Source organism: Anopheles funestus, chromosome X (genome assembly GCF_943734845.2).
Source record: "Anopheles funestus chromosome X, idAnoFuneDA-416_04, whole genome shotgun sequence".
Taxonomy (NCBI): domain Eukaryota; kingdom Metazoa; phylum Arthropoda; class Insecta; order Diptera; family Culicidae; genus Anopheles; species Anopheles funestus.
The window spans coordinates 2,783,549-2,799,418 of NC_064597.1; the positions used below are offsets into that span (position 1 = coordinate 2,783,549).

The 15,870-nt window shown below is 42.1% G+C and overlaps 1 protein-coding gene across 1 annotated transcript in view; it reads left to right on the top strand.

Moving 5' to 3' along the window:
• Positions 1–15,738, top strand: part of LOC125763160 (uncharacterized) — a 109,570-nt gene extending 93,832 nt beyond the window's left edge. The window contains exon 4 of the mRNA XM_049426010.1: positions 15,628–15,738. Within this exon, the coding sequence (XP_049281967.1) occupies positions 15,628–15,634 (7 nt within the window). The 3' untranslated portion in view covers positions 15,635–15,738. The remainder of the gene's footprint in view (positions 1–15,627) is intronic.
• The last annotated feature ends 132 nt before the right edge of the window (positions 15,739–15,870 follow it).

Consider the following 15,870-nt stretch of genomic DNA (forward strand, 5'->3'; position numbering starts at 1 on the left):
TTTCCCATAGGATGAATGTTGATGCAACAAAAAAACAACCCCCCGTCGGAAGTATAAGCTAAGAAATAGATCGTTTTGAAAGGTGGAATGAAAGTGCTTTAATCCTTCGGCCCGTGCTCACCACATTACATTAGCATCTATATAAACAACAATCGCACCGAAAAGCTTTCCACCCTGGGTTTTAAAGGATAAATGAGTGGGTAAGATCATTAGGCAACGGTCACGTGCTAACAGAAGAGCTCCTTTATTAGCCCTTTCGTGTCTTTTGTCTCGCTAACCACTCACTTGCTCGCTTGGGAGCAAACGTGTTCTGTGTTTTCGGTGCCCAATTATTGCTCAAATTGCGATGGCGGGAATATTGTACGGTGGGGGAATGGTAAAAGTTGATTTATGCTTTTGGGGATTGAAGCTATTTTAGGCCTCCGTACGCACAGTGGATATATTGGAGTTTTGTTTAAAAAGGTTTTCTTATGAAGAATGCTGAAAGAATGGGAAAAGAATTTTTACTGTATCCTGGTCTCGGCACCAACGATTAAAATTTTCTTATACACGACTAGAAATTATTGGAGGCTATAATTTTTTTTTCGTTACAAATTTAGATGTAAAGGGGTTATATTAAATAGATTTAAGAATTACATTATTGCTGATACTCCAAAAAAAATCCTCTATGATCAATAAATATTCCATAAATGTAACTAAAGTGATTTACAATTTGACCTCATAGTACCACCATTTTGCACCACCGTGACAGAAGCTGCTATTTTCGCTACAAAGTAGCAAAAATGGCTGAGTGTCGCTATGGTTGATAATGGAGAAGTTTGGTACGGTTATTTTTCGGGTTCTCGGTTCACAACGGTTTCACAGCTGCAGCGTTACGTAGGCAGGGGGGGCCAAAGGTGTCGAGGTAGTAAAGAAAGAAATGAGCGGAAATGAGTCATTTACTGCAGCAGCTACACTTCCAGCTGAAAGGTATACCCCATCGCCACCGGGCCCATTGGCCAGGGGGATCGTGCCGGTATGATGAAATGTCACTGTCCCGTGTCCTTGGAGGTTTAGTTTTGGTGAGTAACTCTCGATGTAGCGGTTTTGGTGCCACTTTACGGTCACTTCAGCTATAGGGTTCCCAACCGTACCGTAGAAGAATGTTCAACTGGCTACCGGGGTGGGTTTTCCTCGGTGAGGAGTGTTACGAAGAATGTTGGTGTGATTATTATCCTTCCCGTACCAGTATCCTTCCACCCATTACATCACGCGACTGTTGTCAATGCCCATAAACGTACCCATTCGGTTTTATGACGACTGTCCAGGACGATGCTGATGATGAAGCTGATGATGATGATGATGATTATGATTGGAAAAGACCATCCGGAAAAGGTCGTGTCCGGTGGTTGATGCCCGGCACACACAATTGTTCCTTTCCTTTCCAGCAGCATCGAGGGAACGATCGAGAAGCGGTTTTTTTGTTTCTTTTTCTCTCTCTTTCTATCTCTTTCTCACATTTTCCTTCCTGCTGGACGCTCGCAGGAAATTATGAATGCGCGCACATCCGAAGGTGTAGTTGAAAATCTCCTGAGGTTCGCAAAAAACAAAAAACAATCCTTTCCTACGGCTCGTTTACAAACGAAGCGTTGCGTTGGGTGGTTTTAGTTTTTTTTTGTTCTTTCCCATCCAACCGGTATCGACTAGAAGGCAGAAAGGTCCGGTGTTTTATTTTTTTTCTTCTCATTTTTATTTTACCAATTTACCCACTGATGGATTCCGCTGAAGTGGATAGAAACGCAAACAAAAGCTTTCCCCATTTCGTTTTTTGCAAAACCCCGCGAGTAATTGTGTTTCACCGTTCTGGGGGCGCTACATATAGCCCCATTTCACCCCGAAACACACCGGTACCGTCATTAGTGATAAGATGGAACGAACCGATCCGATAATCGGTCGTAAAGGAAAATGGCACCGAACAGGAAAAGCCAACGCAAAACGGCGCCAAGCCTTTTTTTTTGGGGGGTTGGTTTTTGTGTTGCAATTTACGCACAAAAACCGATCAGAACCGAACCGGTAAGATTTGATGTTTGTGACAAAGAAACATGGTACGCATGGTCCACGCTGGTGAAGCCATTTACACCTCGATAAAGAATTGCTTATTCAATGGTTTCTTCTTAAATCGCATCCGGCAAAAGGAAGAAGGGTGCAACCGTTTTCTCTTTCGTGAGTTTTTTTAATATAAATTCTTATGATGCACGAATACTACAGTAAGAGGGGTTTTTGTTTAAAACAAAAATCTTCTTTTAATCTGTTCTTGATTACTTACGAAAGGCATTTGTTTTTGGATTCAATTTTTTCCAGTAGATAACGCCAGTTTTATAACTATGAAGTGTTAATCGCCGAAGAAAACAAAAACGCCAATTGTGTGAAGCGAAATGCATACATTTAGGCGCAAAATTAATATTTTTTGAAAATGCGTATAAACGTGGTACAAATCTTAAACATTTTTATAGCATGCATCCCATAAAAAAGATAGGACTACTTTGCTCCAGGAAAATGTTTCAAATCGTCTGATAAACAAGTAAAATAATTTAACATCAAATCTGCTGTTGTCCATTTACAATCAGTGCGTTACAAGGTCATTATCGCTGTTTAAAGACTGATTCAGGCACGTGGATAGGATGTGTTTTGGAAACATGAAAAGGTCAGCGCTATAGGCAAAAGTTCACGCAAAAATAAAACAAAAAATATTTGGAAAATCGAACTTAATGAAGGGTGAACATAATGGCGGTTCTGCGAGTTCCCAGTTTGTTTGCCATTTTGTTCGTACACGACTTTTTTCCCCCTACAACTACAAATGAAATGAAATAAAAATCTTCTTACACCGATGCGAAATAAAAAGGTGTAAATTGTGTAAATTAGAAGCAAAAGAAAAAAATTAAATAAATACAAATGGAGAATATCCCGATTCTTCCCGCACAACGCTCTCTGTAGGCAGAATGTTTTGACCAGCGGCAATGAAGCATTTACAAAACAAAGCACGTAACGTAAACCGTAAGAAAATGGAATGTTGAAGAATGAAATGAAATGAAGTGTACAAAATAGCAAACAAAAACATACGTACCGATGGTTTTGATCGGGTGGTGGTACGGTTTATGGAGGTGGGAAGTGGGTCACAAAACTACAATCGACAAAAAGGAAAAGGAAGCTTGTAATATCTAAAAAGGGAGGGGGGGAGGGGGAGGCGGGGTGGTTGAAAGGGTGTTGAACCGAATTCAGAATCACCATTTGGACGAGTGTTTCTTACTTTTATTTTTCTTGGGAGAATTCCCATTTTTGGCCCGCCAGAGCCAGTAGAAGATGGCGTAAATATCGAACCTGACGGCTTTCCTCTGGTAACGGCTCTGCCTGCGTTACGAAGGACGACTGAAGCCTCCGACACCATTTCGTAACGGTGAGTGACGGGGTAGAACGTAACCAAACCCGGTTTGAAGGGTGTTAGTCCCGAACAGTTAAGGTTGGCAGTTATTTGAATCAACTTTTTTTTTTGCTCCACACTTTTTTGTGTGTCCATACTCTTGTCTTAGCTTTGTGTGTTTGGATGGTTGTGTGCTGCTTACAACCCAAGGAGGAAGGAAGGGCGGGGTCTTGATGGCCCTTGAAAATGTCGCCGTTAGAGATCCGCTGCTCTGCTGGGGTTACGGTGTCAGGAACCGATGTAAAAGAATACTCGGTTTCTATTTCCCATCGACCCTGTCGGCTGATTTTCGGACACGTCGAAGCTTTAGTTTTTCATTGGTGCTTCGGTTTTGGGGGTATGTGTGTTTTTTTATTTAGTTTTATTTGTAAGCTTGCTTTTCGGAAACGAATTCTTAAAAGGTCGCCTGTTTTAAGGGTCACCCGGAGGGGGTGGTGCTTTTTTTCTCATCTTAGTTTAGAAAGTTGTTCTCCATGAGTATGTGTGTGTGTGTGTTTTTCGTTTGTTTCGCTGTTCGCTTTTATTATGCTCTTGTTTCGTAGTTTCGGTTTTGTGTTTTCACCATTTCTTTTTTTTTTTGAGTGAGCAATTGGGCTTTGTTTTTCGAGCTGATTGGATCCGGCCATGCTAAGATCGGAAAGAAATAGAAATAAAAAATACAGGAAAGAGCGTAGGAAGCATTAGAACGGGTGGATGATGTTTGTCTCGGGGGGCTTTGGTGTTGTTTGGTGAATTAAATTACTGCACGGTGAGGCGCTTCTCTATGGATACCGAAACCGGGGAGTGGTAGAAACACGCAGAGGAAACTAAACCCAAGTGACAAGCATGTGACGACTATTGGACACTAAACTGAACAGAGCCTGGAGCATTTTTGTTTTGTTTTTGCTCTTGTTCTTGTATGTTGGAATGAAAAAAGAAACCCCGAAGAACAGAAATGGGTACGGAAACTCTGTTGCTTTCGGTTGCTAATATCCCCATTTCGTTCCGTTGACAATCCGGCTGGTGTGATGTTTGAAGATCGTTTGGAAAACGGTCGCTTCTTAAAAAGGGGGCGAATGTTACCCGAAATGCTGCTGATGGAATGAAATATAAGCACTGTCCAGCCTTTTGCATGGAACGGAACCAGGGGGAGGGGGCGGGAGGGTGTTGATGCTACTAAAGCGTTTGCTTGACAGCTTCAATGTGCTTAAAAGACAGCTCCGCCTTTGACCTAAGCAAACATCGTAAACAGAAAACAATTTAGTACATTTATTAGCTTATTTTCATCATTTTAATCGATTTTATCTCTCTCTCTCTCTCTCTTTCTTGAGTTTCTTCCTTTATAGAAAAAAAAGTTCATAAATTTTTTTGAATGATATTTTTTAATGCATAGTGTTTAATTAATAATTAATGTTAAGAAGAATATTTATTTTTTTCATATTATAAGCGTGACTATTTTTTTTGTTACGTACTGTAACACACACTACACGGTCTCTTATATTTTTAAAAATTTATGAATTTTGTATGAAATTAAAAAAAAATAATGTAGTTTTTTGTACAACACTAGGGCGGCCATTGGGGTGGTAAACGGCGCCGTTTCCACACGACAGGTCTGGGGTTCAAATCCCATCCCGACCGTCCCCCGTAGCAAGAGGACTATGATTCTACGTGAAGTACAAATTAGTGATGGGAACTCCGGAGTGGATTCATGAATCCACTCCAACTCCGACGTATAAAAACCGGGATATACTCCGCACTGATTACTCTGGATTAATCCGAATTTAACACCGGAGTAACTCCGGAGTTACTCCGAAGTTTACTCTGGAGTTATTACTCCTAGATATAATACCGAATCGACATCAATTTCGATTTCGGTTTTGAATCCGAAGTTAAATCAGCAGGGCACTCCGGAGTTGAATCTGGAGTAAAAACTCCGGAGTAAACTTCAGAGTTACTCCGGAGTTCCTCAGGAGTATCTCTGGAGTAATTTCTCCGGAGTAACTCCGGGGTAAACTCCGGATTAATTACTTCGGAGTTATTCCGGAGTAACTCCGAAGTTTATTCCGGAGTAACTCCATAGTTTATTCCGGAGTTATTACTCCGGAGGTACTCCGGAATGTCTCGGAGTCGGATTACTCCGACTCCGGGAAAATTGAAGATTTACCCATCACTACTACAAATAAGTCTAGTAAGCCAGAAATGGCTGTCAACTTAAAGATTAAGTTACATATTAAGTTAATCGTTCTACAGAGAATATTACATCGATTAACTTTTCTCATAAAAAAATGTTCAGTCGATATTTCAAGTAGGATTATTCTGGATGCTCCTTTACATGGCTTGCCATTTTTTTCCTTTCCCCTTTTAAATGCTGTTCAAATTCATGTACTGTACATTTATTTCCGTATGATTAACAATGGATCATTCACACATCGGTAAGCTTGTTTTTTAGCGTTTTCATCCGCTCACTCCTAAAGTAATGAAATATGCTTGTCGAGATGTTTTTAGCCCCTCCCCAAAATAGCTTGCTGGACTAATTTTTCCTTTTAACCATCTTCTCGCATCGTCTCCGGACACCCATGAACAGCGTCGTGTATTATCTGCCGCACGGAGACGGAGGGCGAAATTGGTGTCATTTGTTGTGTTTGGATCAGTGTTTTGGATGGTGGCTTTCGGAAAAGGGCTGATATGTAACGGCTTTTTGCTGTAACGCTGTAGCGCTGCCTATCGAACAGAGCGGCCGCACACGTTTCATTAAATCGGGATTAAATTTTCATTTGTAATAGCATTTCCGGTGGTGCTCGCCCGGCGGTAGGTGCGTTGTGCTGGAAAAGCGTAAGGAAAGTAGCTAGCTCCGTCAGAGCGATATTAACATTTCAAGCTCAGCTCTTACGCAAGCGGTCGCCATGGGCGCTAGACTTTCCTGTCGACCCGGTTTTGGTGGTTCCTCTGCTCCATCTTGTCCCCGCTTCAAGTGAAAAGCTTTCATTAAGAGAAAGCAAAAAAAAAACAAGCTGAAGCAAAATGTGAACATTTGCCTTGTGAATATCCACTTGTGAAGCACCAGACGCAAACCTAGTCGGAGCACAAACCTAGTGACACAATTTCCATCTTCAGTTTCTTATAATTGCCTCCAGTGTTCGGTACTTAGGACGCTTATAAAGGAAACGTAGGCTGAAAAGCAAAAAGAAAAAGCACACACACAATACAAATTAAGTTGAGCTTGCACGAAATTAAATAAGGGTGGAATCAGCAACATCAGGAAGTATGAGAAATGAGAAAGAAAGAGCGAGAGAGAGAGAGAGGGAGAGAACGAACAGGCAACTAGCTCGACAAAACTGTGTGATGTTTTATAAGAAAACTGAAGCAAAAGCGTCTTTAATCGTGATTTAAAAAAAACGGAAAGGAAATGTCTCCATTTTCTCAAGTCTGAGAAAACCACCCCCCATCCCCCTTCCCCCTCACCTTGGTAATAATAATAAAGTAACATGTGGATGATCAGACGTCAAGGTGGAAGCGGAAAAGCGAAAGGAGGGGTGTAAGGTAAGGGCTACATATTTCCCGCTCGCATCACGTAATGAGATTCGGGATTTCCACTAGCACTTTTTTTTTGGTTGTTGTACCAGCAGCATTTTCCCACCCACCCTCATTCCATCAACCATTTCGTATGAATGTCACCCCTTCGCAAGGGGTGAGATAATAAATTTTACACCCCTTTTCTCTTATCGCTCGCGTGAAAAACCACTCATTTTCCTCTTTAGGGGTAAAGGAAAATGGGTGAGGAAGGGGGAGGGTGGGAGGAGGGGTAGGTAGGAGGGGGGGTAAAATCACAGCAACCGACAAAAGAGTTATGGGTGGGAAGCGTTTTGTATGTGGGACATTTGGGGTTTTTTTGTGTTGGTTGGTTGCCTTTCTTTGCATTAAATTGCTTTAAAACCCATAAGGTTAAGAAACGATGCTTGTGGAAAATTTGCAACGGGGGAAAATCGTGAAGAATGAAGTTGGTGTATGTAGTACGGGTGTGTAGGTCTAACGCATGAATAAGGACGGTACGCTTAAATTAGAAAATTCATTTTTCTGCGAAGACTCCTCAAGGCATACCGGTCGTTACAGTTAATTCGAAATTTGCCGAGCGATAAATTGTGAAAAGCATAAAATTAAAGCTTAGAATTAAATTAAAAGCAAGAAAGAAAAAAACAAAACAAAAACTAGATCTCGCTTTATAGCCATTAAAGTTCAACAAACAATACATTAAAGTAAGTTGCTCAAGGATCAAATGTATCTTCCGCATTCATCCAATTTTTGCCCTCCCCCCACCTCCCCTTCTTCGCCATCTTGGCGTGGTTTCGAAGAAAAGTGGTTCGCCTATCATTGGTTTCTTTCGTGCTGCTCTCATTTCGTGCCATTCGGGCGAAGCAAATCTTCCAGTTACAGTTGCTTCTCTATGCAGATAGCACAACGAAATCCGCGCCCCGGGGTGGGAAAACAAACCCCCCCCCCCTCCCCCCCGGGTATCGGAATGAAAATGTCGTCCAAAAGGAGATGGAAAATGGCTTTTGCTGCTGTAGCGAAACCTGCATTGGGTTGATAAATGTCGCCGGGTACAATTTATTGAAGCAAACCGCAACAGCGCAACAGAAACACACACAGCCACACATGCCGGGTTTGTCGGGCGTGTGCCGGGTTCGGAATGTCGCACAAGGAAAAACGGATGGTATGAATTGTGCAGCAGCATTGGCCACGCTGCGAAAGGATGCGGTAAGGTTTTTCGGTACATATATCTATTCGTGTGCACATTCCGGGAGTACGTTTCAATTCTGGACGCACTGGCGTTGTGTGATGCTTTGGAATAAGGAGGGAGGGAGGGGGGGGGGGTTGCATTCCCAAGAAGAGGTGGAATGCAGTGCCAGTTGCGTGGTGGTTTGTTGTGCATTTTGACTAATTTATTTGAGAAGAACTTTTGAGTGGATAATCTCGGGCAATACAAAAGGAAAGCTCTAGCTAAAATGTGACCAGAATTTCATGCTGCGAACGTTGCATTTCAAATTGTTTCACAAAAGTGTTTCAACATCCGGCGAGACGCGTATCAATGCAATCATTCCATTTCAGCTTCACGGTGCTGAAAGTATGAGATCATCAATGTGCAGTGCAGCAAGATTAAACCCCTGGAGGATGTGTGGGATATCTCATGAACCACTTTCAGGAATTCCTTTCGAGTATACCCGGTTAAACCTGACGGTAAAGCGAAAGTGCTGAAATATTTCAATATAACACTCGCCCCAGCAAACACTCAATAACTGCTTGAAGCCTTCAAGCATTGGAAAATGTAGAATAGACAATAGGACCACGGTGTGCCCCGTATGTGAGCATCCTGTAGTGGAGAATAAAAAAAAACAAAAATTACTATTGAACTCGATGACTCGAAAACACTCGCAAAAGTGGAATGAATATAGAGAGAAAGATGTAGAGAATGGCGAAAGAAAAAAGGAATCAAATACTACTGCTTCTCACACCTGGAACGAGAAATTTATTCGCTGGTGCCGTGACCAGGATTATGAAAGATTTCAAACATCGCCACTGTTTGCTGGAATGTTCCATGGGGTGGTAAATGGTGCACCGTTGATCAGAGCTGTAACTGGTACTTGTAAGCAACAACAAAAAAAAAAACCTTTACTATCATCTCTTCACCTCTTCCCGTCTTTTCTCCCCTCCCGCTTTGTTTTTGTTGTTGTTGCCTCCATTGACTTCTTCTTCTACTGCTGCTGCTACGCTGTGCCATTTGTCAAACGAGGAAAATGAAAACATAATTTATTTATCCATTCCCATTTGTCCGGCACTTGGGCTGTGTTTTCTTCCTGCCCTTTTCCACTTCTCCCCCCTTTCTTCCTACCTGTCTGTGTTACCTTTTCCCCCTCACAATGCAATCACACCATCTACTGCTTTTACAAACAGCATTTTATCCAGCCAGCATGAGATCGGGTAAGGTTGAACCTCGGTGCGCTAGGGGATTCTTTTGCTCTTCTTTGTGTTTTTTATATATATTTTTCTCTCACACGCACCTTCCCTGCACTATCTCGACCGCTCCCCCCCTCCCCCCGCGGGGACGAACAGCAAGGGGGGAAAAAAGCGTTAAGTAATCAGCAGTGGATGCGAGCGAACGAGAGACAGTTTGCCGGTGCGCTTCGATCCAGCCACCTGGGAGCAGGGAGCACAGTCGATCGCATCACGTTCCTTTTTATTCATTCCGTTTGTTCTTTTCGGTGTTTCGTTTCGCTTTGAAGTCGCTTGCAAATATACGGTGATGAAGTTTATGCCTTCAACCGTAGCGAACCATCACACCGGTTGCTTGTCTGCTCGCTTCCCCTAGCAGCAGCAGCCTGCACCAGAAACACCTTCACATCACAGGGAACAAAGGAGGGGAGGGGCGGGAGAAAAAGGGGTGTTGTACGCTGTGGATCGCTTTCCGTTTCATTCGTATTATAAATTTCTCTTCTCGATGGGATAATTTCCATTCCATTCCGTCTTTGCCGCCAGTAACTAAGGGGTTTTGCGTTTGTTTGTGTGTCTGTGTGTGTGGTTGTGCAATGAAGCGCATGCCTTTTTGAACATGCGATTATCCATCGAATCGAGCAGGATTCACCGTTCAATTCAGGTGTGGTGAGCGTAGCACCAGACCACTACAACCTTTGAGATGACGTTTTTTTTCTGTGCACAGAAAAGCATAGGGAAGACAGCAGAACGGTACTAAGGCTTTCGTTTTTTTTTCATTAGTGGTTGTTGCGATGCGACTGGGATTAAAGGCTGCTGGTGTTTTTTTTATTGTTGTTGCCAAGGGAAAAGATATCAGGGAATAGAAGGAAAGGCTCTTTTCGATCGTAATGGGCATGCATAGAAGTGGGTGATTCATGAACCTTTTTTTGCTTTTCTTTTGCTTGCGTTTTTCATTTAATTCATTTCGGTACATACCTTCGCTGTGTGAGCAGTGGTTGAAATATTTTCTTTTCGATATCGTTATCGCCATTTTAAACATTCTTTAGCGTGCTTTATGGATCGAAAAGGCGCACTAGCGTTGAGTGTTTTGTGACGTTCTAGAGGGAAATAAGTAAATAATGAAAAAAAGCTCGATTTGTAATTCGCGTTGCATACTTTTAGGCGTAACCACACCTGTACGTTACTGTGCGTTATATATGTTTATAAACTAAAAATTGCTGCAAAAAAAAATGGAACTGGGTTGCCAATTACATCAAGTTCCTGTTTTCTACAGATCACTTCACACCGTGAGTGGTTTCGGTCGCATCCGTTTGATTGATTGTGCACAGTGTTGCCAGCAAGCGTGACCCATTTGGTGACAGTATTTCCCCCCCCCCATTTGGACCAGGCATCGGTCTAATGTTTTTAGCTTGCTTGGTAGAAGCCACGCAACAACCAACTGGTTTGATAGATTGAGCAGCAACCGTCAAGAATTGGTTCGTTGTACCCAATTCTTGCACTCCATCCATCCATCCGATGCCACTGTGTATTGAGTGTCTTTGTTGCTTTTCCGCATAAAAAGAAAGAGGTAAAGCTCGAGAGTAAATTTTTGGGGCTGATTAGCCTGATGCTCCCTTCCTTAGCGGGGAATGGGAGGGGGAGGGGGGAAGGAGAGGAAAGATTGATCCATGAAGGTTGGAAGAAAAGTGTCCGTCCGGGTTGGATGTACGTGTACGGGTAAAGCAGTAGAACGCCACACTAACGAGAAACCGAGTGAGTGAGCTCTCACTAATGCGTGGGTTTTTGGGACCCAGTTTCTTCTGGATTTCGGTTTCGGATTATCATCAATTACATTAATTAATGGTTTTGTGGCCGTACGACGGGGTGGGGTGCGGTAAGAACGCACTGCTGGAGAACACTGGCTGGGACGGACGAAGGTTTTCTGGGCCCGACGAAAGAAAATGGTGTCCCAAAAACCGCGTTTCTTTGTTTCACAACCTACCCCCCCCCCCCCCCCTCAAAGGTAGTCTGATTTCGAATTCATACCCACGCAAATCGAATTTCGCTCGTCTATTGCGAAAATCTATCCGGTCGGGACGTTTAAATAGGATTGGAAGAAATAGGAGGGAGAGAAAATCATTGATTGTTTTGCTTCTCTACGCTTCTTCTCAAGCACCGAAAGGAATGTTACCATTAATGAGGTTCTATTGATCTTGAAGAGCGACTGTGTGTGTGTTCCTTTTTGGGTAAGAAAAGAAACGTTTTGATACAAGTGCAATCGTTTAATCGTTTTGCCTCCAGCATGATGTTCTTGATTCTCAAGTATGGTTGGTTTTGCTTTAAAGCAAACAATTTATTCTCCGTTCTTTTGAGAGCGTTCTGAGATTGTAAAAATAATTATGGCTAATGTCACATGCAAAGGCAATTTGTATGACTACCTTTATGGTCTTGATACTGAATGATACACCTTTACACAACATACTTTTACTAGAGGAAGAAAATAAAAACTCAGTTCTAAAATGTTTTTAAAAATAGATCATACCACACCGCGCTGCATTCACAAAGGCTGAAAAACCTCCGGCAAAATGGCAAATGGAAAGCAGGTCAAAAGATAAAATATCGTTCCCACCGGGTATATCACGGGCAGGAATCGGATAGAAGCAGCTGTTTTTGCTGCAGTGTGTCATTCATAAGCGAAAAACAAAAAACAAAGATGCGACGAAAGAAAGGCAAAAAAGAGAAAAAAAAAATAAACAACCTTCCACAGACTTCAAGCTTTTGCTATCTGTCTCTCTGCTAAGCGTTAGTTTTCCCTGGTTTGCTGCGAATCGAAACCAGCCCGGAAAGTTTCAGGTTGAAAATCTTCGCTGTAGTAAAATAAGCAAACAAAACTGTACCGCGTAACCATAACGTAAAGCTTTTGAGCGGTGAAAATGGTTTGAGCACACCTTACTAAGGGAGGATGGGGGGGGGGGGGGCGGGGAAAATAAAATGCAAACCTTTTGCCCACCTAAACCGTACCCGGGGGGTGCGTGTTTTGCTAGACAAATGGGTTTTTATTAAAATTTACAACGTCTTAAGTGCGTCCGTCCCCAAACGTTTTGCTTACAGTATTAGGTGAGAGGGGTGGGGAGGAAGTGCGGATGAATAGGAGGGGAAAAGGAAGGGGCTTGAGGGGAGGTTTACCAGGAATGGAACACTTTTCGCACTCTGTGATGGTTTCATTTTAAAGGTAACCTTTTTTTTGTTGGCTTGACTTTCTTCTCATTTCTCGCTCGCGCACACACACAAACACATAAACAAATCTACGTCTTGCTAGTCTAAGAGATGGAGCTTTTTCGTCTCACGTTTACCCATTGTTACAACCCCCCCCCCCCCACGATATGGTGTGGAAGGATGCGTGATAAGTTTTGTGTGCGCTCCGCTGGAAATGATATGCATATTTGATGAAATGTGGGTATGCATGGCTGGTGCCGTGACCAGGAAGCAGCAATGCTGTGCGGGCTCTGCTGTTTATTTATTTAACGTTCGCAAGTCGTTCGTGTGGGTAGTTTTTGGTTGATAGGTAGGTTGTGTAGCGGTGAGTGGATGATTTTCTTTGCAGGCTACGGCGTTTTGCTGCATATATTTATATGGTTCGCAGCAGTGAAACAGAAATGTGGTACAATATAACGCATAAAACGCACAGCAAGTATTGCGGCAGTGTTGTGCGGTACCGTTTCACACGATGAAAAACGATCTGCGTTCTAGGGTACGGTTGTGATAGTGGTGCTTTTCTTATCCCCAAAAAGGACAGGGAGGTTTTAAAGGAAAACACAAATTTAATAGCATTGATCTGTTGACCTTGTTCGATTTAAAAAAAAAATCCATTATCCTTTTAGAAATGAGAAAATCAGCTGTATGCTTACTAAAATAGATAAATCGACACAAAAAAACGACCATGTGGCAAAGATTGTATGGGAACAAATTTAACTCACCGGTTTAGGCACAGTAAATTCCAACCCCCGATAGAAAATGGGCCCTCTGATGTTTGTGTATGGTTTGATTTTCTCATTTTACTGGTTGCATTGTAAAATCCCACAAGTGAAAAGAACTCCCAAAAGCAGCCCCCCCCCCTCACCCGGGGGAAAGTCGCTTGAAAGGCTTTCCACCTTAGCACAAAAACGAAAGGAACCTCATCAAGAATCTGGCAGCAGCCGGCAACAGCTATTCAATTGCCGCAACAAAAGCGTTATTCAGAATTTCGGGCGTACAGTGTTCGGTCGGTAGCAAAACGGTGGATAGAATAAAATAAATAAATTCGAGACGAACCACGATGGTCGGTGATTCTGTACCGCACACGGCCACCGGGAAGCGGCTCACACCAATCAAGCGCTTCTTTGCCCGGGCATGAATGATGAAGCGAAGGACCATCCCGAAGGGTTTGCCCTAATTTGGTGCCGCGTGCTTCTGCTGAAGGATGACTTTTTTCTCCCACCTCTCCCACTTTGTGTTCCTCTTATCAACTACGCTTTCGCATATCGCACGTAGCGCGCGAAGTTGAGTGAACTTGTGTGTGTACACATTTTTTTTCGTTGCTGCTTGTTCTTCTACTGCTGTTCCTTCAATTACGCGGATGCTTTTATTCTGACGCTTTTTTTTCGTGGCTGGGCTACTACCTCCCGCACCGTGTTACAGTGCAGACAAAAGTAGAGAATTAAGAAGCACAAAGAAAAAAAAGAACCCCGGATAGACAAAGAAGTTGCGAAGGTGGATGGTTTTCGGGGCGATAAAAAAAAGGAGCGCAAACATTGCGAGCTGTTTCGTATGCATGGCAAAGGGTAAGTCGTTCATTGAAATTGGCATAATTTATTGAAAACTTCAAGCGACTTTACTTCCGCTGCCGCTGGGTAAAGTTCGTAAGCAAGTTGATGCTAGAATGTAGAAGATTACATTTTCCAATAAAGGCAAACAATGTGACTCCATGGTTCGGTTTTGGGGGATCTTTTGCTAAGGGAGGTGAGTTGTTGAATGGTTTCGATGTTAACTTTTCCTTTTATGATTGCTATTGTTAATCGTTGTTCGTCGTGAGTTTTTTTATTTTCTTTATATGGCAATAGTGTTTCTTGTCGAGATGAATTGTTGCTAATTTTTTATTTATTTTATTCAAATAAACTTGAAATGTAATAATTGATAAAAGTTGAAAATGGAGGCGCCTAGTCTTCTACAATCAGTGTAGAAGACTAGGCGTCTCCATTTCATTTTTTTGTATTTTTATAGTATTTATAGAATTTATATTTTTATAGTATTTATTTATAGTATTAAAACAAGCAACAACAAAAATTAAAGTTTACAATTTTATCTGTCGTAATCTGTTTCTTTATTAAAGCCCTTCAATCACAGTCAGTTGCTTTGTTGTTTTTTTCTCCAAAAGTACCAGGCGCCTCCATTTAAAGTTCGACGCTTTACTGAACAAAATCATTCCTGTCCCGGGTTTTTTTTTGTGTACAAACATGTTACGTACAAACGCGACAACAAATACCAACAGTGTCCACTTTCGCTCGTAACGTTTCAACTCTCCTGAAAGGAAGTTTAACCTTTCCACCTTTTCTACGTGTTTCCGTTGCGCATTCGGAACGGTAGACGTTTATCAGCCAGTGTTTCTCGTTTGCTGGAAATTAGCGCGCGGTAGCTACTTGTTGCCTTCATTTTCGCTTTGTGCTTACCTTTCATGACGAGCGAACGAATGCGTGGCAAAGGTGCAAATAAAGTAAGGTTCAGCACGTCCTGTATTTGTTACACACGAGCACACGGCGACGGCTGAACACCAAATGGACCATCAAGGCGTTAAATAAAATAAAAAAGAAACAAAAAGAAACGTGCAACAGCAGGAAATCATTATCATTTGGGTACGGGAAACAGGATGGTTAGTTGTTTCGGGAGTTTTCGGTTTTGTTGTTGTATTAAAATTAACGATTACAAGGAGCTGTAAGCAAACTGAAGTGAAAGTAAACATAAATGCATAAAAAATACATGGAAAAGAAATTATTGTAAGCTTTCAATTTTAAGAAATAGTTACCTGAAGTAATGGTGAAAAAATAAGCAAATGTTGCATTTTTTATATGATTCATTATAATTAAATCAGATTTGTTGTGAAGATTGCATAACTGTAGGCGTATTTAATTTTCCTTCTAGCTCATTTTTTACCAATCAACTAAACAATATTTTCGATTTTGTCTTTTCAGATTTTAATCTTGACAGTGGTGTAAAGTGAATTCATCTCCAAACATTGGTCCGTTGTGAAAAGTGTAAAAATAAGTCATTGATAAGTGTATTTTCAAGCAAAAACCGTGTGTCGTAGTGTGTTCGCTCTCTCGCTCTCGCTTTGCTCAAGTGACTGAAAAATTCCCAGTTGCCCGGAATGCCCGGCAAGCGTAGGCCCGTCTGCCTAAGCCATCCGGTTTCATCGCGCACGGTTTGTGGTGACG